Source organism: Ochlerotatus camptorhynchus, unplaced genomic scaffold (assembly GCF_037179485.1).
Source record: "Ochlerotatus camptorhynchus isolate MF236.1 unplaced genomic scaffold, CSIRO-AGI_Acam_v1.1 ptg000086l, whole genome shotgun sequence".
Classification (NCBI taxonomy): Eukaryota; Metazoa; Arthropoda; class Insecta; order Diptera; family Culicidae; genus Ochlerotatus; species Ochlerotatus camptorhynchus.
Genome location: NW_027040576.1, coordinates 163,462 through 185,603, shown reverse-complemented (window position 1 = coordinate 185,603; position 22,142 = coordinate 163,462). Strand labels below are relative to the sequence as shown.

General features: G+C 38.7%; 1 protein-coding gene across 1 annotated transcript in view; it reads right to left on the bottom strand.

The window, feature by feature from the left end:
* Positions 1–12,927: 12,927 nt before the first annotated feature.
* The window catches only part of PAN3 (Poly(A) specific ribonuclease subunit PAN3), a 77,383-nt gene continuing 68,168 nt past the window's right edge, over positions 12,928–22,142 (bottom strand). The window contains exon 16 of the mRNA XM_065218449.1: positions 12,928–15,894. Within this exon, the coding sequence (XP_065074521.1) occupies positions 15,784–15,894 (111 nt within the window). The 3' untranslated portion in view covers positions 12,928–15,783. The remainder of the gene's footprint in view (positions 15,895–22,142) is intronic.

Below are 22,142 nucleotides of genomic sequence, written 5' to 3'. Positions count from 1 at the left end.
GCGGAACTGTTTGGTAAAAGTTTAAAAATCTGTGGAAAATTTATTAATGAGAAAATTTGTTCGGTTAACCCCATTTAATGATAGAAAATAAAATTGGTCCATTACAATTTTTTACGGATAACGGTCATTTGAATTTTTACCGACTTTTTCAGCAATTCAAAAAACCAGTAAAAAATACTGACTCCTGTAAAAAAAATCTTAATGTGTATACAGTCAGGAATCCTTATTGCCGGATTCCTTATTGCCGGATCCTTATTGCCGGGCTATCCGCGAATAAGGATACCCACAGCTTATGGGATTTTCACTAATAGGGGCTGTGGTGGATTATCTCATTTGTTTCAATATATAGAGCTATACTGTCTTGGACAAAGTTGTTGCACTGGGATAGACCAACAAGCCTGTGTCATTGGATTCAGGTTTAATCGGGAACTACGCCGCTAGAGGCGCTTCACTTTTATTTTACTTATGACGGCTGCTATAATATATAGATCATAGGTCCAACATAGAATATTTCGTGATCCTGGCCATATAGAAAGTTACTGTCTTCAGCAAAGTTGTTCAAGTGACCAAGTCCTTTCGGATAGTGGTCATATTAGTTCAGTACTCTCTCACTTCGCAGCGCTAGTGTGCATATGAGCTTGCTATATAAGCTGTATCTCAAAATCCTGGCCATATAGAAGGCTACTGTCTTCAGCAAAGTTGTTCGGGTGATCATGTCCTTTTGTATGGTGTTCATATTAGTTCAGAACTCTCTCACTACGCAGCGCTAGTGTGCATGTAAACTTCCTATATAAACTGTATCTCGAGAACCTGGTTGCTGTCTTCAGCAAAGTTGGTCAGGTGACCAAGTCCTTTGGATAGTGATAATATTATTTGAGAACTCTCTCACTACGCGGCGCTAGTGTGCACATGAACTTCCTTAATGTGTTATGTCTGGAAAGCTTGTCCATATAAGATGTTGCTGTGCAATGTGAGGAGACGAAACGTAATTGGGATGACGTGTAGAGAGCTGTAAATCGATTTCGGCATTTTAAAATCCAAGATGGCGGTCATCGATTCAAGAAAAACTGTCAAATACTCTTCTATATGGGTATTTTCGGAAAGGGAACGACGTGTAGAGGCTGGAATATGATGCCAGACGCCATTTTGAAATCCAAGATGGCGGCCATCAGTTCAACAAAAACTGTCAAATACGCTACAATATGGGTATTTTCGGAAAGGGGATGACGTGTACAGGCCGGAAATCGATGCCAGCCGTCATTTTGGAATCGAAGATGACGGCTAGCGGTTCAAGAAAAACTGTCAAATACGGACTGTCAAAAAACTGTCAATATGGGTATTTCCGGAACGGGGACGACGTGTAGAAGCCGGAAATCGAGTTCAGGCTACATTTTAGAATCCAAGATGGCGGCCATAGGTTAAAAAAAAAACTGACAAATACCGTACAATATGGGTATTTCCGGAAAGGGGATGGCGTGTAGAGGCCGAAAACCGATGCCAAATGCCATTTTGAAATCCAAGATGGAGGCCACCGGTTCAAGAAAAACTGTCAAATACCCTACAATATGGGTATTTCCGGACCGGGACGACGTGTAGAGGCCGGAAATCTATTCCAGACGTCATTTTAGAATCCAAGATGGCGGTGATCGGTTCAAGAAAAACTGTCAAATATCCTACAATATGGGTATTTCCGAAAAGGGGATGACGTGTAGAGTATAGTCGCCATATTCATAGTCTGGCGGATAGAATCTCGGGAATCAATTGAGCTGTCAAATAGCGGAACCAATCGAGCAAATCACGACCAACAACAGAAAAGAGCACATCAGTTATTGCGAACAAAACTTCGGAACCCCTTTTCTCGTGACTCAAGACTCTCCTACGAAAATTAATACCATCTTTGGGTTGGGGAAGATTTCCCCTATCCGATAATGCTGGTAATTTGCGTTCGATTGGCGAGGAAATATTATCCAAGATGGCGGCCATCGGTTCAAGAAAAACTGTCAAATACCCTACAATATGGGTACTTTCGGAGAGGGGATGACGTGTAGAGGCTGAATATCGATTAAAGTTGCCATTTTGGAATCAAAGCTGGCGGGCATCAGTTCAATAAAAACTGTCAAATTCCAAAATGTGGGTGTTGATTTTGGATAGGGAACGACGTGTAGAGATCAGATATCGATGCCAGTCGCCATTTTGAAATTGAAGATGGCGGCCTTTGCTTTAGCGTAAACTTTTGATGGGGACGACGTGTATAGGCCCAAAATCGATGTCTGCCACCATTTTGGGATCCAAAATGGTGGCAATTGGCTTTCGAAGGGACATTTAGTTGCTATGGACAGCCTCGTATCAGTTCAGCACAGTAAACGTGGATCGTGTACGGGGTAGGCTTGGCGATAATCCACTAGGAAGATGAATTTTGTTTAAGGGTTTTTTGAAGCTCAAAATCTTGCCTCGCATGCTGCGTATAATTTTTATAATGTGTTTAACGTATCATTGAGCAAGACGGCAACGTTTCGTCTACCCTTAGCAAATCTTGGATTTTTGCACTTTGTTCGACATAACTGTCCAATGTGCAGAAGCTTTCGAACTCGGAGAGTTGATTTATTTTGAACTCGATTTCTACCGTGGTGGGATGAAAATATAATCCATATTCATTGTAAATGGGTTTAGTTCGCTAACAATTTCATCTGCTGTAGCCGGTGCATCTCTTATGATTTCGTTGATTTCACCGTGTTTCTTATCCCCGGCGCACCAAAGTTTTCGTGAATTTGTTGAATTTTCGGACATGATCTGCAAATCCTCGTTGTCGTCTTGATATTGTAGTCGAATCAATTCTTGATGCTTAACTACTTTCGTGTATCTGCTAGTGAAAGGCCTTCCCCAAGTAACAATTTCCAGTTGAAGAAACGCTTTCGTTTTGATTTTGTTCAGCTGCAAGTTGAATAATAATTGCACAATGTGTTAACCACAACTTTTATAAAACCCTTGTTTACACTGGTTTGGAGAACCTATACAACTGCAACACAAAGGTGTTGTCTAACGTATTCAGTAAAACGTTTATCCAAAATCAATTTCTTGTTGAAGAAACGCTTCCATTGTGATTTTATTCAACTGCATGCTGAATAATAACTGTACAATTTGTTTATTACAACTTCTGTAAAACTCTTGTTTACACTGGTTTGGAGAACCTGTTCAACTACAGCATTATATGTATACGCGGTATAGGAGTAGAAGCAACTTTTATACAACGTTTATAGATACATATTAAACTCAAGCTTTATTATTTTGGTGAAAGCTCTTATACAACGTTTGTAGACACTTCTTGACAGCTGCTTTGAAATTTAGTAGAGAGTAAACCTGAGAGGCGTTTGTTGCACTCTTTTATGACTCCTAAATAATCATTGTACAGCAAGCGGTGAAAAGCGTTTATAGCACTTTTCAATGACTCCTTAACAACCGGATAGAAGCAACTTTTATACAACGTTTATAGATACATATTTAAAGTCAAGCTTTATTGTTTTGGTGAAAGCTCTAATACAACGTTTATAGACAACTCCTAACAGCTGCTTCGAAATGTATTAGAGATTGAACCTGAGAGGCGTTTGTTACACTCTTTTATGACCCCTAAATAATTACTATACAACAAGCGGTGAAAAGCGTTTATAGCACTTTTTAATGACTCCTTAATAACCGTTGTGTAAGTACTCACAATATTCACAGATTAAAATTAGTTTAACAATTGTCGTGGTACGCCAAAATAATTGCTTGTACAGTTTTTATTAATTTAATTTATTTGTGCACATTGAAAAAATATGTAATTATGCCATAATTCACATTCTGTGATCATGGAGGAAGTAGTAACAAGCATCTGTTTAATCTTTGATTGATATTCTTCCAATTAATCTCTCTAATCATTAATTGAGAGAATTTATCTAGAAATGTTATCGTTGATTATATGATATGTGTCTTAAATTAACGTTTGCATTTATTAATAACACCTATATATAATTTACCTCTACTCCACCGAGGGTTTCTCGAAGCAAGATTCGAACTCATGATCCCGGATTGCCAGCCGCTTCTGTTTCCATCTACTCTATTCTTGAATACATATTTTGATCATATGAGAGAAGTATATCAAGCTCATCTTGAGTAACTTCTCTTGCAGTCGAATAATCATTGCCTTATGGTTATATAAACATGCCTATCACTTGTGCTATTTTTAGCAACAAAATTGTGGTTGGTCGAACGTAAACAATCATTTAAGAGTGCTCCAAGCAGCTTTTGAAGCGTTCAACCAAAAAGGCAATACAACTACATTCTTGTACAACTCTGGAAGCTATTATTCAACGTTTGATCAACTCAGGTGTTTTATAAGAGCTCTCAATTGTTTGTTGGGTCATTCTCGGCTGTTTCCAGAATAAAACTGTAATTTTCTTGACATAATTCAGCTTGAAATTTGTGATGATGCTTTGATCAAGGGGTTGAATCAAAGACGTGATCTTTGGTAGCATGTATAGGAGCATTATGTTGGGATTGCTTATGGTGGGTGGATGCAACGGAGCGTTATCAAGGAGCAGCAAAGCCTTGAAGCTAATGTTCTTGGCTGCGCAAAACTCCTCCAACTGTGGTGAGAAGCAGTCGTTTATACAGTCCTCAAATAATTCTTGGATCATTCAACCTTTCTTGTTGCCACGATAATTTACTTCCTGTAAATTTCGCTTTAGAGAAAAAACATGATTGAGAACCCTTGATTGAGAAGCATTGTTTTCAGGTGCTCTGAAACATAAGATCTTTGAAGCGTTTTTTCTAAAACAGTTTTGTTTCATCACAATTGAACACTTGTTTAAGGTAATACTGAAAACGTTAAATTTCTTTTTTAACCAACGATCAAATGACATCGATTTCTGGCCTTGGTGGTTACCATCTTGGATTCCAAAATGCCGTCTGGCATTGATTTCTGGCCTCTACACGTTATTCCCTATCCGGAAAACCCCACACACTAAGATTTACTTACAGTATACAGTAATTTTTTACCGAATATGGAACAGCTGAACATTCGGTAATCTATTCGGTAATTATTAGTTTATTTACAATCCGTTCGGTAAATTTTGTTCAATTGTGAGCTGTCAAAATTTACTGACCAGGACTGTTCATTTTTCTGAATGATCGGTGAAGTTTGCAATATAGCGTTCGGTTTAATTTTTACCGAATTGACTGTACTTATTTTTCTTGAATCATCAATAACATGATTTTTTCTTGATTGATTAATTATTTATTTCAACAACAACAAATCTGAAGAATAATTTGGCTCATATGAATCATTCATTATTTATAAACATATATTGTCATCGTTCGTCCGTATATAAAGTAAGTAAGAACCTGGACGTTGTTAGCGACCCAGTTGCGAACCGTGCACAAATTCGCTTTTTGCGGTTGTGGACGAGGTTTTTGTGGGACATTAGGCCATTTAATGTCCATGGCATCTGAAAGCAATTGGCCTAGAATTAAAAAGAATAATATAATTAATACCTTCGATGTAAATTGGACGGATTAAAGGAACAAAAGTAACGTACTTACTAGTCACAACGGATAGCCGAAGAACGCTCAACTTCAAAATGACAGCAAAGGTTGAGCTTTACAGAAAGAGGTTTACAAATCTGTTCTGTATTTTCTACAAAAATATGGTACATTAATGCTGTTTGTTTTTGTTAAAGATTATGTTTACAGCACATTCATCACATTGTTTACAGTATTGCGGAATTGCGGCCATTTACAATTTAGATCAGTAATTTTGATTTACAGTTTTCGGTAAATTTCTGTAAATTATGGAAATTCAGCAGTTTTGATTGCGGAAAATTGGTAAAACAATACTTTTAACAAATCTTTCGGTGAAAATTATATTTTACAGAACGAATCCAGCAAAAAAGTACCGAACAAGATTTAAGAAATTTGGTGTGCATATTGTAGGGTATTTGACAGTTTTCTTGAACCGATGGCCGCCATCTTGGATACAAAAATGACGTCTGGCATCCTTTTCCGGCCTCTACACGTCATCCTTTTTTCGGAAATACCCATATTTGACAGTTTTTCATTTTTAAGCTTTTATTTTAAGTACTAAACTGTGGTTTGTCAAATTTTTGGATTAAAAACGTGAATGCTATGAAAAATCGCATCGCATGTAAATATATTGACGTCTATTTAGATATAATTGAATCACTTATGCTGGATTGGTGCGTTCGACTTTACCGTTGCCACGTGGGGGGCTATCATCAGGGTTGTCAAAGCTACAGATTAATTTGTATTTCTACAGATTTTTTGAGTTTTAAGAATAAAGAATCTGTAATTCAGATTTGATCACAGTTTAATAGATTTAACACAGATTATACCGTTTTTTTAAAATTATGAGTTTAAGCTTTTAATTGTGGTTAAACATTCTATAAATCTGGCATAACATTTGATAACGGCACAAAAGCATTTGTAAACAAACTTTCTAAGGCCCTTTACACGCGAACCAAAGTACGCTCATGCAAATCAATACCACATTTGGAAAGGTGATAGTTGCCCCTATCCGATGATGTTGTTGGTTTACGTGGGCGTACTTTGGTTCGCGTGTAAACCCGAAAAAAAAATTACAGTGAAATTTTCAGTGGAAACAATGCTCTAACATTAATATTTACTGTCGACAATAAAAATGATTGTTGTACTCTTCCGAAAACGGCAAAACTGCTACCTAGCTGTACAATGAATGTACATAATAAAATGTTGTTACAATGTTTTTTATCGTATTTTTCATTTATTTTATTGTTAACATGATTCGATCATGAACAATAATGAACAACTCTATTACAATAAAAATTGTTGTTACATTAAATATTGGTGTATTTTCATTGTGGGTTACTTCACGAACAATAAAAATAAATCTGATTGAAGCATGCAGACTATGAGAGGGTCAGCAACACTGCCAATGTAATTAAGATAGGCGCTGCTCGTATGGCTCTAGCTTTGACAGTTCGTTTGGCTCAAAACCAGGCAGTCCGCGTCCGCTCATATCTTATCCTAGACCCTCTCTAAAGCTTAATGGAGACCTTTTCAGTGCAGTCAATAATCATACAATAATAATAAAAAATTCCACCACTTGAAGATGTCAGGAAGGAACTCTCAGGTGGAAGCATATTTCATGGGCGATTCTCTCCAGTCAAATGCATTAACTTATCAACGACGCTCAACCACCAAAGAGACGTGACCTAGGGATATCGAGCGCAGGGCAGTTGGCCTGCATTTCTCACAAGTTCCGGATCGAATCTCGATCCATAACCAGTAAAAAAAAGGACCACTCGTAACAGACATACCACCCCCTTCCCTTCTCGGGGCAATGTTTTATTTTTTCGATTTATTTTTAAAGTCGATAAAGTAGATCTGTCAAGCCAACATATACACTCTAAAGTACACTGTTATTTTTTTTAATCAATAAATTCGCCAACCAACAGTAAAATAACAATAATATATAATGTTATTGAAAAAAAATTATATGGGAAAATCACGAAAATTTCATTGTTAAGATACTTAACAACCCCCCTTTTTTATTGTAAATTTTCCATTTACCATGAAATTTATTGTTTTGTACAACATAAATCAAGGTAATTTTATTGTAGACGTAACAATATAAATCATTGTTAAGACAATAATTTTCGTCTTATTGTTACATTGTTTTTAATGTATTTTTGTTGTTATTTTTTTTCGGGAAGGGCCTTAGAAAGTTTGTTTACAAATGCTTTTGTGCCGTTATCAAATGTTATGCCTGAAATAATTACTTGATTTGTCGAAAAATCACAACTTTTGTATTCGCTTCAGTACAATTTTTGTATTACCCACTATTATCTACAAGGGGCAATCAACTCTGCACACTGTGCCGAAACACAGCATGGCACACTGTTCTGCACGGTTAACAAGTAGGACACAATAAATATAATATAAAACGGCATCACTGTCGAGTTTTGACATTTTGCCAATGTTCATTGGGCTTCACATGGGTTCGAAAAATTCAAAAGAAAAATCTCTATGTATTTTCCGCACCATGAATCTCGTAAAAACCAACAAATGTTAATCAACGTATTAACCTCAAAGATTCGGTTGCTTTAGCACAATAGTATACACAGCAAAACAAGTTGTTGAACATTACATCGAAACTGATGCAACCAGGTCAATCCATCGGTTGTGTAATATCACATTGTACAATGTACATCGATTTTGCGTACAAAATTACATCCATTGATGTAATATTGTATCTGCTTTTTGCTATTACATCATTATTTCATACATCAGCTTGAATTACTTTGATCGATATTACATTTTTTTTTGCTTTGTAGGATTAATAGGAACTGATCAATGCAATTTCATTCCATTCCTTCAGTCCGACAGCAAGCACATACTCATCATCCACGATCCGGCCATTTTGCAGATGGTTCGGCAAGTGAAACCTGGCTTGGGGGGATATTTGGTGGTTTTCATCGGCGGTGCATTGGCAATTGATTTTGATTGGTAGTATTTACATTATAAATGGTACTACAACTACATACGATCGTGTACTTGGTAAGATTGAACGTGTGTAATTTGGTGGTGGTCTTTGCCGCATTGATACGGATCTTCCAGCTGTTGAAGTATTCAGACAGGACGTCCAGGCCTCTCTGAAGTTTGGCAGTCAGAGCTCCGATGACCCTACCCTTGTAGACGATGGATGTGTCATCTGCAAACAGAGACAACGATCCACCATCAGGGAGAGCCGGCATATCGGAGGTGAACAGATTGAATAGGATGGGGCCAAGGATGCTTCCTTGTGGAACCCCGGCACCGATGTTGAAAGCATCCGATGTGATGCCATTCAGAGAGACTCGGAACGTCCTGCCTGATAAATAGTTGTTTATGATCTTCACTAGGAAGATTGGAAGACCGTACTGCTGCAATTTGAACACCAGGCCATCATGCCAGACATTGTCGAACGCTTTTTGAACGTCCAACAACGCCATGGCGGATGTTTTCGAAACAGACTTGTTCTGTCTGAGAATGTTTTTTACTCGAGTCAACTGGTGGACGGTCGAACGACCTTTCCGAAAACCTAACTGTTCGTCGATCAACAAGTTGTTTTCATCGACAGATGTTAGGGTGGTACACTGCTCTTTCGAACAGTTTTGATAACCCTGAGAGAAGGCTGATTGGTCGATAACTTGAAGGAGAGGACGGATCCTTCCCAGGTTTCCGGATGGGTATGACTTTAGCTGACTTCCAACACAAGGGGAAGTAGCCAAGTCTGAGGCACTGATTGAAAAGCAGTGCCAGATGGTTGTAGAATCTGGAACTCATGTGTTTGAGTTCCAGATTCAGGATGTTGTCGAAACCTGGGGCCTTCATGTTTTTAGATGATTTGATATAGGCCAACAGTTCGTCAGCCGTAATCTTGGATTCCTCAGGAAAAATTTTAGGAATCTGAAAAAGATTGGTTGCATTTTCAGCAACCTCAGATTCATGAGGGCTGACGATGTTTTGTCCGAGATTATGGGCGCTGACCTATCGCGGCAGCCTTCTCTTCAGGAGTTATCAGATGAACCACTGGTTCGCCGTAACGATCCAGTGGGGTCAGTGGTGGAATGGGCCTAGGCTTTTTTTTAAGATTTTTTACTTCAAAGTGAAGCATTTTAGTCACTTGAAGGTGTCACCTGGGACGAACAAAGATATAATTAATATATGTCAAAGCCAGAAGTACTTGAAACACGTTAAATTTAAGTTTAAAAGCATGGGTTATGATTGTGTAGGTAGATTAGAGATTTCAGTTATTTATTAAATAAACTTCAATTAGAGAATTCAGAAAGTTAATTAACATAAGAGATAGGACGCGAGGGTCCGCGTAGGGAGGCGACTAGCCTTTGAAGTTGTATAATAAATCTTCCTATTTAGTGTATTTGTTAATTACAGGCAATGTTAATAGCGAAAGTCATATCTTCAACCAGACGCTTACGAACAAGTAAAGTTTTAGGAAAGATGTGTTAAATATGTTGATAGGTTTGAAATAAGAATTAGGATTGTTGTGCTTTAGGTAAGGTATGATGTGTCAACAAAACCCTTTTGAGCAAATTTTCAGACATCAAAGTGATTGAGTGATTTATTGAAAGACATTGCGTTTCGAAAATTGACAAGTCATACATTTAACATAGTAGTAGTAGCAGTGTCGCATAATCTTATCACAATTGCTGCAAATAGTGCTGGAGGGGCCGGTAGGACTGAATACGGATCAAAACTAACATAACTACTAACACTAAAATGATCCCGGAACTAACACTTATCCATTGCACTAGTTATATATTAGTTTTATTTTCCTACTAAGTTATCTATGCTTCTTTCTAGTGTTTGGATCAAGTACAACTAATACTAATCTACCTTGATGTATGTTTTACTCCCTTTTAACCCATTATCTTTATGAATGGCGAATCATATGACGTGAGACACGGGGATTTCAATTGACTAAGGAGAAGGAAAAGAATAACTTCGAACAGGATATCAAACAAATTCAGGACCAATCCAAATGAGACCAGAAATCAACAAGGCATCGGGGCGTTATATACTCGGTGAGGTATTTGATAAATAATCAAAAAGTGGTAAGTTAAAATCATAGTGGAGCCAAGGATCATGAGAGGTAATTGTCTATAATTCATTAATTAGTAGAAATCTCGATAACTTTTCCAAGGGAGCGTATCGGCTTTTGTAGGCGGTGCGTTTGGTCGTCGATTTGGCGTAACTGGTGGCTGGCCCGCGCGTGCTGGCACTATCATCAGATAGGAGAAATTTTCCTCTACCTGCTGGTGGTGTTTGTAAGCGTGTGCGAGCTGCCGGTTGCGTCGGATCGACGATCGGATGCATTGTTTGCAGGAGCTGATGCTTCCCTTTGAAAAAGTAATCGAGAAACAACCATATTATCCTGTAATTGATATTACTATTTTTATATATCAATGAAATTAGTCATGACAGAGTAACAGAACGAGTTTAAAAACAAATGGGGAAGGACAATGGACACAAGTTGACACAATAAACAAGACAAGTGGGGGTTAATACACAAGACAAAATGACAAAATAAGTGACGACAGAAGACAAGACTGGGACAAAAATCAACCTTAAAAAAAAAGAATGCGCAATTATATTATAGACTGTTCCAGATAGTATAAGCACACTTTCAAAATAACAAAAAAATCATGTTTTTTTAAGTTTTAATAATTTTATTTGGCAAATCATATTTGTATTTGTATTTCAAATGATATTTTACTCTCGTTTAATCAACACATTTAATCATAGCCAAGACTCCTAACTTTTCCTCGAACATGACCCATTAGCTTCTGCACAGTGGTACTTCCCACCATTTTGACCACTTTTGGCCAATCTTTTTTTGAATTTTTGGATGTCGTCGGCTGGTTTTATTAATTTTCGAAACTTTGCTTTGGTTAAAGCCCAAAAAGTCTCGATTGGCCGTGCCTCCGGGCAGTTCGGCGGATTCATGTATTTCGGCACGAAACATACATTTTGACTTTTGTACCATTCTAAAGTGTACTTTGCGTAATGACATGACGCCAAATCAGGCCAAAATACTACTTGACCTTCGTGCTGCCTGATCATCGGCAGCAATCGCTTCTGGAGACATTCCTTAACGTATTTCTGAGTGTTCATCGTCTACGTTGTGATGTACGGACTAGATGTTTTACCACACTCGCATATTTCCTGCCAAACCATGACCTTCTTACCGAATTTTTCGGTAAAAATGGCCTTCTCCGTTTCGGGGATGTCCTTGCCTTCACTTACAGTATAAAATTGTGATCCGGGAAGCGTTTTGTAATCTAGTTACACGTACGTTTCGTCGTCCATTATTATACACCCAGAATTTCGACACAATAACGAATCGTAGAGTTTGCGGGCCCGTGGTTTCACGGACGCGGCCTGTTTTGGGTTCCTTTTGGGTTTTTTCTGCTTCCGGTATGTTTTCAGCCCAAGTCTTTCTTTGGCCCGCATGACGTTACTCGACGAGGTCCCTAGTTTTTTCGCAACGGAAGTCGCTGGTTTTCGTTTGTAGGCATCCCTGATCTTTTTATCGATATCCGGACTTACAGGACCGGATTTTCGGCCACCCTCTTCCTTGGCCAATTTTCTCAACGAGAGTCCTCTCACACTGCACCATTTGTGCACGATACTTTTTCGTTGTTCCGGAGTAAGACCACGCATTTTGACAGGAAACACAAAACTGAGCACTTTTTTTCGCCATGGTTCAGAATTTGTTTCTGAGCAATAAAAATTCTAGATTTAATTGAAAATAATTTCACTCTCATAAAGATCGAGTTTAACGACAAAAGTGATGCCCGTCTCACAGTCTCACATAACTGAAATTTACAAGAGTTTTCCGTAGTGTGTAGTTCAATTAGCCACCGCCACACCAAGCATTAGCAATTTTACTTTGATTTCGGATCTCGCAAAGTAAAAACAACAACCTCTTTATGAAACATAAAATTTTCTTCTTTTTATTCGTGTTTTTGGTCGGATACAATCGTGTCCAGGTTTTTACATTTTTGTAGTTTTTTTGCAAGGCTTTTTCTCACTTTTTATTCTTTTTTTAATACAATAATTTCTCCGTAATCCACTCGCAGAATAACGGATGGGTTTGTTTAATTTTTTTCATTCTGTATGAATCTTCGATGTGGCTGATCAAAAATAAAAAATATCATAAATTAAAGTGAATAAAAAAAAATCAATCGACGTACGGAAAATGAGACAAGTTTATCTGCCGTGTAAAACAAATGTAAATAATGATTTTGTAGGGATGTGAAATTGAGATTGATTTCAGTGAGATCAGTTAACACAATTCATTGCACTCAAATATTGGTAAAAGTTATGGAAGTGTTTCAATTTTCGGTACCGAATGGAATAGGCCGCCAATTTCGAGTTTAATAGAGGAACCAACCAACCACACGTCAACCAGCATCCATTTTGCCCAGAGTGGTTACGTTTTCTTTTTTGTGCTTTTTTCGTTTTTCTTCTTTTATTACAAATATATCTCTGTTTTTACCTTTGTTTACTTCTCCTATAAGTGTATCTTATCAGTTTCTCTTGTTTACTTCTGTTTCATTTGTTTTGTTTTTTCACCTTTTAAATATTATTTGTCACAGTAAAAAGTCTTTCTCCATTTCTTTATTTTAACTCAAAACTTTCGTTTTTTCTCTCTCTCTCTCTCTCTCTCTCTCTCTCTCTCTCTTCCTTTCTCTCTTTACTACCCATTTCGATTTGTTTTATTTTAGTTTCTATTTGTTTTGCTCACAGGAAGAATATGAATTTGTTCTTTTTTGTGTGTGTTGCATTTATATTCACGTACAATCAACGTCATTCGTCCCCGTTCTCCCTTTGTATAGAAATTCAATCCAGTTTTGCTTCCCTGTGTTAATACATTATAGGTGTCTGCGTGTCTGTGTGAGTGTGTTTGTGTTTCTGTACGTTTACATCTATTGGTTTACTTGTTTGTTCTCTATCAGTTAAGATATTTTTGTTTTCTTCCTTCCATTCAAAATCTCATCATTTGCATTAATTGTGTCTACACTCGTTTTGTTTGCATTTCTTTCGCTACTTTTACATTTGTCGCTGTGATTCTAGCATTTTGTTTTTCATTCATCATTTAAAAACACCACTAATTGGATTTATTTTATTTCGCTTCTTTTGCTGCATCAACCGTTTTTGAAAGATTCTCACTTTTGTTTCATCGAAAAAAGCTTCTGCCAAAGGAAAGCAAAACAAAATGTCGCCGTGCGGTTTATTCTTTAACTCTGTCTGTGGCCGGAAATGCTTGTATTTGTATTCTGTTCGTCACCCACTGTGTGCCTCTAGGGTAGAATAAAGAAGGGAAGAGCTAAAAAAAATATGAGAACTCCGTCGGAAAACCGATCGAAGCTCTCCACAACAACACAGATGATCGTAACGAGAGAGATCGATGAGAAAACAAAGAAATATACTGTCTAAGTTCTAGCGTGAGTGTTTCTTTTGTATGTATTTGTGAGCTCGAGGTAAGTAATAGTGTGTTTGTAATTTGCTTTCGCGTTACTTTCGTGTCGAAATTTATCTCATGTGTGTCTTCCACAAATACGAATCATTTGCATCTTTGCCTATATAACTTCAATACTACGGTCTTATCACTAGCAAAAAAATAATTAATAACTATCGATATAAAATAATATTAATTAATAGTCGTTATAATCAGGAAATAAAGACGCACAAAAATGGACTCTTAAAATAAAATGTAAAGCAGTAAAAAATAACATCACAAACAATTCTTTTGCTTCTCAGTTTAATGATAACTTATCATCGAAATAATGTAGGTTTGCTAACGCTCGATGAGTTCGATCTCTGTGTTTTTTAAGGGCGCAGTGTTTAAGGGTTCAACATTTCTTTTCTTGCTGTAGGTTCCAGAAGCGCTAAAGATGGTAAATGTGTTAAATTGAGCGTGATTTGAAGTTTGCTTGAGAATACAGAACAATAACGTTTTTCAGATCATCAACAAGCGTACGATTTTGAGAAAATTTTGAAAATGCCGCGGTAAAATAAAATTAAATAATTGAATAAACAGGGATGAATCTAACAGTTTTGGCAAAAACATAAGCGACAAGGTCGTCCATTAACACGAATTACATTGTTCTATGAAAATCGACTCATCTCACATGCAGCGACTTCGCTTAGACATTGTGCAGTTTTTCGCTACCATCTACAGTGTTTACACGTAAAACTTTCATCCTCCTACAATTTGTTACGTTTTTTTTTCATTTCCTAACATATTATCCTCACTATAAATCCAAATTCATCCAAATCCATTTCTCGCCACTTACTGTTCAGTTTATTGCTTCTGAGCGCTCGATCAGCACAATTTAAGCTGCGACACTTTTCACACAATGAAAGCACTTTGTTCTTCCTACACGTGACCGATTTTTTTTCCCAAACGCATTCAAAATGAGAAATGAAAGCTTCGAAATCAAACAGAAACACAGAGATTTTCCTAATTATTCCGATCTGCTGCTTCACACGAATTGGTCTTTCGATCCACCAGCTGCTTTAACCCGAACAAATCTTCGATTCCTATCGTTTTCGCCCTAATCTCCTTCGAGACGACAATTCTTACTCGCCTTTCTATTGTTGCATTGTCGTCTCCGTCGTCTTCCCGTAGCTACAATGTGTGAGTGTGTGTGTGTGTGTTTATGTGTATTTGTAAATATTGGTTTACCACACAATGATGATGCATCTTTCTGTTTCTACTAAATCTGCTTCTGCTGCTCCATCGTGTAGTTTATTTTTATTTTTTACAGTTGGTTTCGTTTTTTCAACAGTTTCACTTTTTCATCTTATAATGATTCATCTCTTTCATCCTCTGTTAGGTTGTATGTGTATAAAAAATAAGATCAAATAAGATCACGAGCATACCTCTATGTGTAGTAGAAACTGCATTCTTTCGCTTTCTCTCTCCACTTTAAACCTGTTGTTTGTAGTTGTGGTTGTTGTTTTTTTGTTGTTGTTGCTGTTGTATGCTTCTCTCTGTTCTGTTTTTAAATATGTATGCGTGTATGACCATCAACTCCAGTATATCATCTTCGATTACTGACGACGGCTGCTTCTGGGTTTCACACTATAGAAAATATTACACATCTCTCGAGCCTCAAGTTAAATTTTCGGTTTTCGTTCACTTCAAGCAGTGTCACTTTGTATACGGATGCAAGCCTCCTATTACACGGTGGCCGCCGCTACCAGTTCGGAAAATGCTTGCTCTAAACAGTGCTTCAGTTCAGCATAAGTCACCACTAATACTGATTGTTCGTCACGTGACATTAGCTGGACCTAGAAAGAAGAGAAAAAGGAATGATGTGATAAACAGAAGAATCTTCAAAAGTCCATACTTTTTTGGAAATAAAGAATCAAACTTTGTAATATTCACCCCTATTCTGTATTTCGTTTCGAACGAAATTCTCATACAAAAATTTTTTTTTTGTATGAGAATTTCGTTCGAAACGAAATACAGAATAGGAGTGATTGTCAAAGATATTTAGCTTATAGTACGTTCAGACTACAGAGTTATAACATGTTATAGCGCTATCTTGATGGTGGTTTCTGTGTTGCAATTAGTTGACAACCGTTATAACATGTTATAACTCTCCAGTCTGGACAGCGTTTTAGTCGTTATTCTGGATTTAAGTGCGAAATTACATTCATAATGCTTTCTTACGACAAACGAGCCAAATAATAATGGGTGATCAGTAATGACAAGCAGGTAAACATGTTTGAATGGAATGACAAAAAATCTCCATTGATTTACGTCCAGAGCTGAAAATTGTCACCGTCACTCTCTTTCGTAAATAACTCGGCTGCAGAAACGTTTCCCGTCGTCTTTGTCGTATTATCAGAGAATCCAAACACATAAAGCAACCAACGATAAAGACAAAACGGTTGCTACGACTACCATGACAAACTCGCTCTGTAACATAGCTCGATCGGAGTGGTAGAAGGATAATGATAATATTGCTGGTTGCATCTGAAACTGGACTGCCCCAAAAATGCAAAAAGTGTGATAAAAGTGCACGTTTCCTTCTAATCGTGTTGATGTCTTCGGAGCACTTATTGCTTGCATCATAAGGAATGAGTGCACCGAAGACACCAAGACGATTAGACGTAAGCTTGCAGTTTTATCACACTTTTTAATAAGTGAAAACGCGCTTATTAGTCCAATTTGGTGTGAAACTCGCAATATATTGCTTGCCTTTTTTGTTGCAGTATACACGGAGAACCAAAACTACCCAACGGTTGAGTTCTTTAAACTTACTTTTGAGTTGATGCCTCTCACTTGCTCTTTTGTTGTTGTCAAAAACGAAAAGAGCAAAATTGAGTTCTATTCGCCCAACTCGACGGTTCCGAGCGCAAAGTTAAAAGTGAGTAAGTTGTGTAAAACTCAATTTCAAGAAGTTTGAACTTGACGTTGAATGAAAACAACTTAAAAGTAAGTAATCCTGATTACGTGCGAGTGAATGACAACAACTCAAAATTTAGTAGGCGCTAGAGCTCTAAATTGAGTTTGCGCACGGAACTGCCAACCTGGGTGAAGAACTCAAAATTAGGTACTTTTATCTTTCTGTGTTGATCTGCATCGAGAAAAGACATAACACATTTTTTTCCCATTAACACACGTGTATCATCATCGGCTTTACTTTGTGAAGCAGCTTGACAACAATTTGTTCGTTTCCTTCTACCTCCCCGAGTGAGCTGTGTCGCACGGGCTGCTTGTCATGAAAAAAAATGAAGAAGATTATATCTTTATTGCATTCCACTTCTGATATAGCCTTATCATTCGGTTCGTTGATCGCTTGTCATTTTATCATTTGGAGATATTTTTGATTTTTTGCGTATTATATGCTAGATTGTTGCTTTTTCCATCGATTTGTGTGTCGAAAATGTCTGAAAATATCTTAGCTGGGCCGTGGCGATCCAAAGTGGAAAGTTAATGAAGAGAATCGATCAATACAGATACAACCTATTGAAAAGTGACGCGAGAATTTCCACCGTCACTGCATAAGTTTGAGCTATTGCAAATTCAGAGAAAGACTAGCATGTGGCGTCAAATATTATTAGGTTGGTCTACATATCTACGTCTACGTCTACTTAAGGCCTAACTCGGACTGCGCCATGTACTCCAATCTTGCATTTTGTGTTCAAGAATTTTGTGAGCTATAATCTGCCTAGACTATCATGGCAATTTGATGCCGACATGAATTCTTACATCAGACCAACGCTTCATCTGAACAAGAAATCGCTTTGACCCAGTCGATCCTTGCATGTGGATTACAGCAGGTTCAGGATGTACGTAACGTAAACGAGAGATTACGAACTTTTCGAATCGCCCTGTGGAATTTTAAAACTCGACGCTCATCACAAATCTTTTATCATCAAATTTGACTACCTTCGTAATACTGACGACGTTGGGCTGGACCGCTGTTATAACGATTTCAACTTCTGCAATGAACCCCTTATCAACGCCCGGATAGGCTCGATAGACTGGACGACGCTTTTGACTGATTGTGACGTTGACGATGCTGTTTTCCGGTTTTATGGTGCCATTTTCGATATCATCCACGAATATACTCCTATTCGACGACATTGCCTCCGTGTTCACTACAATCAACCATGGTGGACCACGGAACTTAGGAACCTCCGAAACAGGTTACGGAAAGCAAGGAAACGTCTTTTCAAACAACGGCGATTACTTCACGACATGGAGGAGCACTACACCAGTTTTCCATGAATATGTATTGCGCATTGAGTCGGAGGCAAAGCGGGATCCATCGTCTTTTTGGACCTACGGAAGAAACTTAGGCGGAATGGCGGTATACCACTCGATGTGTCCTATAAAGAAGCTCGTGCTGACTCCGCGGAAGAAGCTTCTGATCTCTTCGCAAAATTCTTCAAGGATGTTTTTTCGACTACCCCTCCCGCTAATTCTCCGGATGATCGTCGTGACTGGATGAGCAGCATAGCTCATTGCAACTTGCATTTGCCGCAGTTGGGTGTATCTGTTGAAGAGGTGATGAAAGTTCTTTCATCTGTAGATCCTTCTAAATTCCCTGGTCCAGACTGTTTGCCGCCATCGTTCATAAAGAAATTTTCTGCATCTCTCGCTTCACCTGTGTCGATTATCTTCAATCGTTCGCTAGCTAGTGGTGTTTTCCCCACAATGTGGAAGGTTGCGTACATCACACATATTCACAAAGCTGGAAACATCCACAACGTTGAAAATTATCGCGGAATTTCGATTCTAAGCTGCCTCCCAAAAGCTCTGGAGAAGATCGTATATCAAGCGGTTAGGCCAATAATTACCGAACATTCGTGAGGAAACGCTCTACAACAACCAACTTAATGGTGTTTGTCAACTCGCTGATCAACTCCATTGAAAAACGACGACAAGTTGATGCGATCTACGTGGACTTCAGTAAGGCGTTCGATAGGGTTCCATATGTGCTTGCAGTGGACAAAATGAGGTGTATGGGATTACCTAATTGGGTCACGAAGTGGCTACAGTCTTACTTAACTGACCGCTCAGCCTATGTGAGCATTAACGGTGTTAATTCGCCTAGTTTCGAGATACCCTCTGGTGTTCCCCAAGGTAGCCATTTGGGGCCTTTAATGTTCATCCTGTTCGTGAACGATCTGTGTAGTCGACTGTGTTCTTCGAAACTTATGTTCGCCGATGACTTAAAGATCTTTCGTACAATTAAGTCAAGACTTGACTGTTGCGCACTCCAGAAGGATATTGATTCCCTTTTGCGCTGGTGTACATTGAACGGTATGCAGGTTAATGTCACAAAATGCTGCGCAATATCTATTAGCCGTTAACGCGAGCCCTTACGCCATGACTATAGGATAGGACTCAGTAGTTTGCTCTTCGTTTCTTCAGTTAAGGATTTGGGTGTTATCATCGACTCTAAAGTCAGATTCAATGAGCACATCTCCATGATAACTGCTAAAGCATTCGCCACATTAGGTTTCTTGAAACGAAACACAAACGCATTCCAGGACATCTACGCGCTGAAATCACTATACTGTGCTCTCGTCCGCAGTCTTCTAGAGCATGCTGTTGTTGTGTGGGCACCCTTTCACGCTATTCAAGCTAACATAATCGAAGCCATTCAGCGAAACGTCGTAAGATACGCTTTACGTGTTCTGCCCTGGAACGATTCGGTAAATTTGCCGCCTTACGAAGAACGGTGCAGGCTGATTGACCTGGACACGTTGGCAGCAAGGAGGAAACTACTTCAGCGACTCTTCGTGTTTGGATTGCTTAACGGTGACGTGGATTGCAACTCTCTTGTGAGCCAAATCTACATCAATGCTCCTCAAAGAGTTCTACGTAGTTACACGCTTCTGTGGCAACCTTTGGACCAACTATGGATTCAACGAACCGTGGACTTTGTGTTGTTGTGTGTTTAATGAATCGTTTGATGTATATGATTTTAACATTAGTAAGTCTACTTACAGACATAGAATTCGACACCTAGCCTAGAAAATATCTGTACAACATTATGTTGAAGATTTAATTAAATAAATAAATAAAACATTTCAAAGGGGCATAATTACTTTTTTAAACATAGCTTTAGACGTTGATTTCTTGCGAATAAAAGCTCACCCCTCCAAACTAACAATGCTAGCAGATAGAAGAAACATTCATCTACCTGGTGGTGCCAGTAATTTTCATGAGTGAGTTTTTATTCGCGAGAAATCAACAACTAAAGTTACTGTTTACAAATTCAATTACGCCCCTTTGAAATGTTGGCACTGAAATATCATGTCACTACGGTTTTCGTATAGGACAATCATCCTGCTCATTTTATAATAATGGTTTCTTTCAACAAGTATAACCGTCTAGCTTAAAACCTACATTCATCGATTCTTAAGGGTTTCCCATAAAACAAACTGTGTGTGAGATATTCACGAGATTTCTTGTTGGATTGAAAGTCCTTTCAATACCATTATGTATGGAATATGCCATCATTCAAATGGCCGCCTCGGCTTTGCTTGGTGGCGTGCATCCGAGAGGAGGTCTAATTTTCCATGACCCTGGCGCACAAATCGGGCTGAATCTCGTTGCTGGCTTGAGTAATGTTGGCTTTGAGGGCATCGGTGGTTTGCGGCTTATTGACATAGACCTGCGACTTAACATAACCCCACAAGAAAGAGTCTAGCGGAGTTAAATCACACGATCTTGGTGACCAGTTGACATCGCCTCCGCGCGAAATAACTATGCCCGGAAATCGCTCAGGGCGCTGTGTGGCACGTTGCACCGTCCTGTTGGAACCACATACCGTCCACATCCATATCGTCCACTTTAGGCCAGAAGAAGTCGGTGATCATTGACCTGTAGCGCTCTCCGCTGATGGTGATAGCCTCGCCCAAAATGCACTCAAACAGTGACTTTTTGGGGATGCATTGCCACTGGGTGGAGCTCGTGTGGATTGGCCTTGTCACAAATTCGACAATTCTGCTTGTTCACATACCCGTTAATGCAGAGATAGGCCTCGTAGCTGAAGAAGATTTTTCGGGCAAAATCAGGGTCTGTTTTCAGCTACTCCAAAACCCAATCAGCGAACACACGGCGCTTTCTATGATCGTTAAGCTAGAGCTCCTGGGTCAATTGGATCTTGTATGGGTGCAGACCGAAGTCTCGATACAGAATTTGCCAAGTTGAAGCCTGGGAGAGACCCAGTTCTTGTGCGCGGATTCACTTTCGCGTACAGTGGCGATATTCTCGGCTGACCTTGCGATCCGTTGACGTACGGGTGGTGGTTGAGCGTTCACCGAACCAGTTTCCTCAAATTTGTTCACCACATTGCGAATAGTCCTCTCGGTAGGACGATAATTGCAACCGTAAAATGGGCGAAGCGCTCGGAACGTTGCTCGCAAAAACACAAAATTTGATTAAATGGAGGCGAACCAGCCCCAGGCTGAAAGCCTCCCTAATAAAGATAAATCAATCAATCCATTTGATTAAACAATGTTATCATTTGCACGTGCTATTGGACGCTATAACTCTCCATGGTAATTTGGCAAGAGACACTGAATAAATGGCAGCTAATTTGACACTTGTAGCTTCATTAATATGGCCGCAATGAACTGTCAAAGTTAGGCAATCCCTTTAGGAAAACCCTAAGAGGAAGAGGTTACAATTGGCTTCTTTCTCTTTTATTTCTATCTCTTACTATCTTACGCACATGAAATCGGCCAATCAGGAGCTGGTTCACGTTTGACAGAGAGTGGTTCATTTTCACCCCCGTATTGTCACCTCTTCTCTTAGGGAAAACTCTTTATTAATTACTTCCTCTTTGGATCGCCACGGCCCTGTAAAATCGTTTCGGGCTATTTTCTAAAAACAGTTCGATGGAAGAAGCTATTATCTAGCAACTAAAACGACAAACACAGCCAGAAGCGTTTTCTGTTTCCGAGTTATTAACGATAGTCGCTGAAGAGAATCAACCAATGTCATTAGGACCTTGTGCATTGTACGGGTTAAAATGCTGTTATTGAAATCAGAAGTAAAATACAACAGC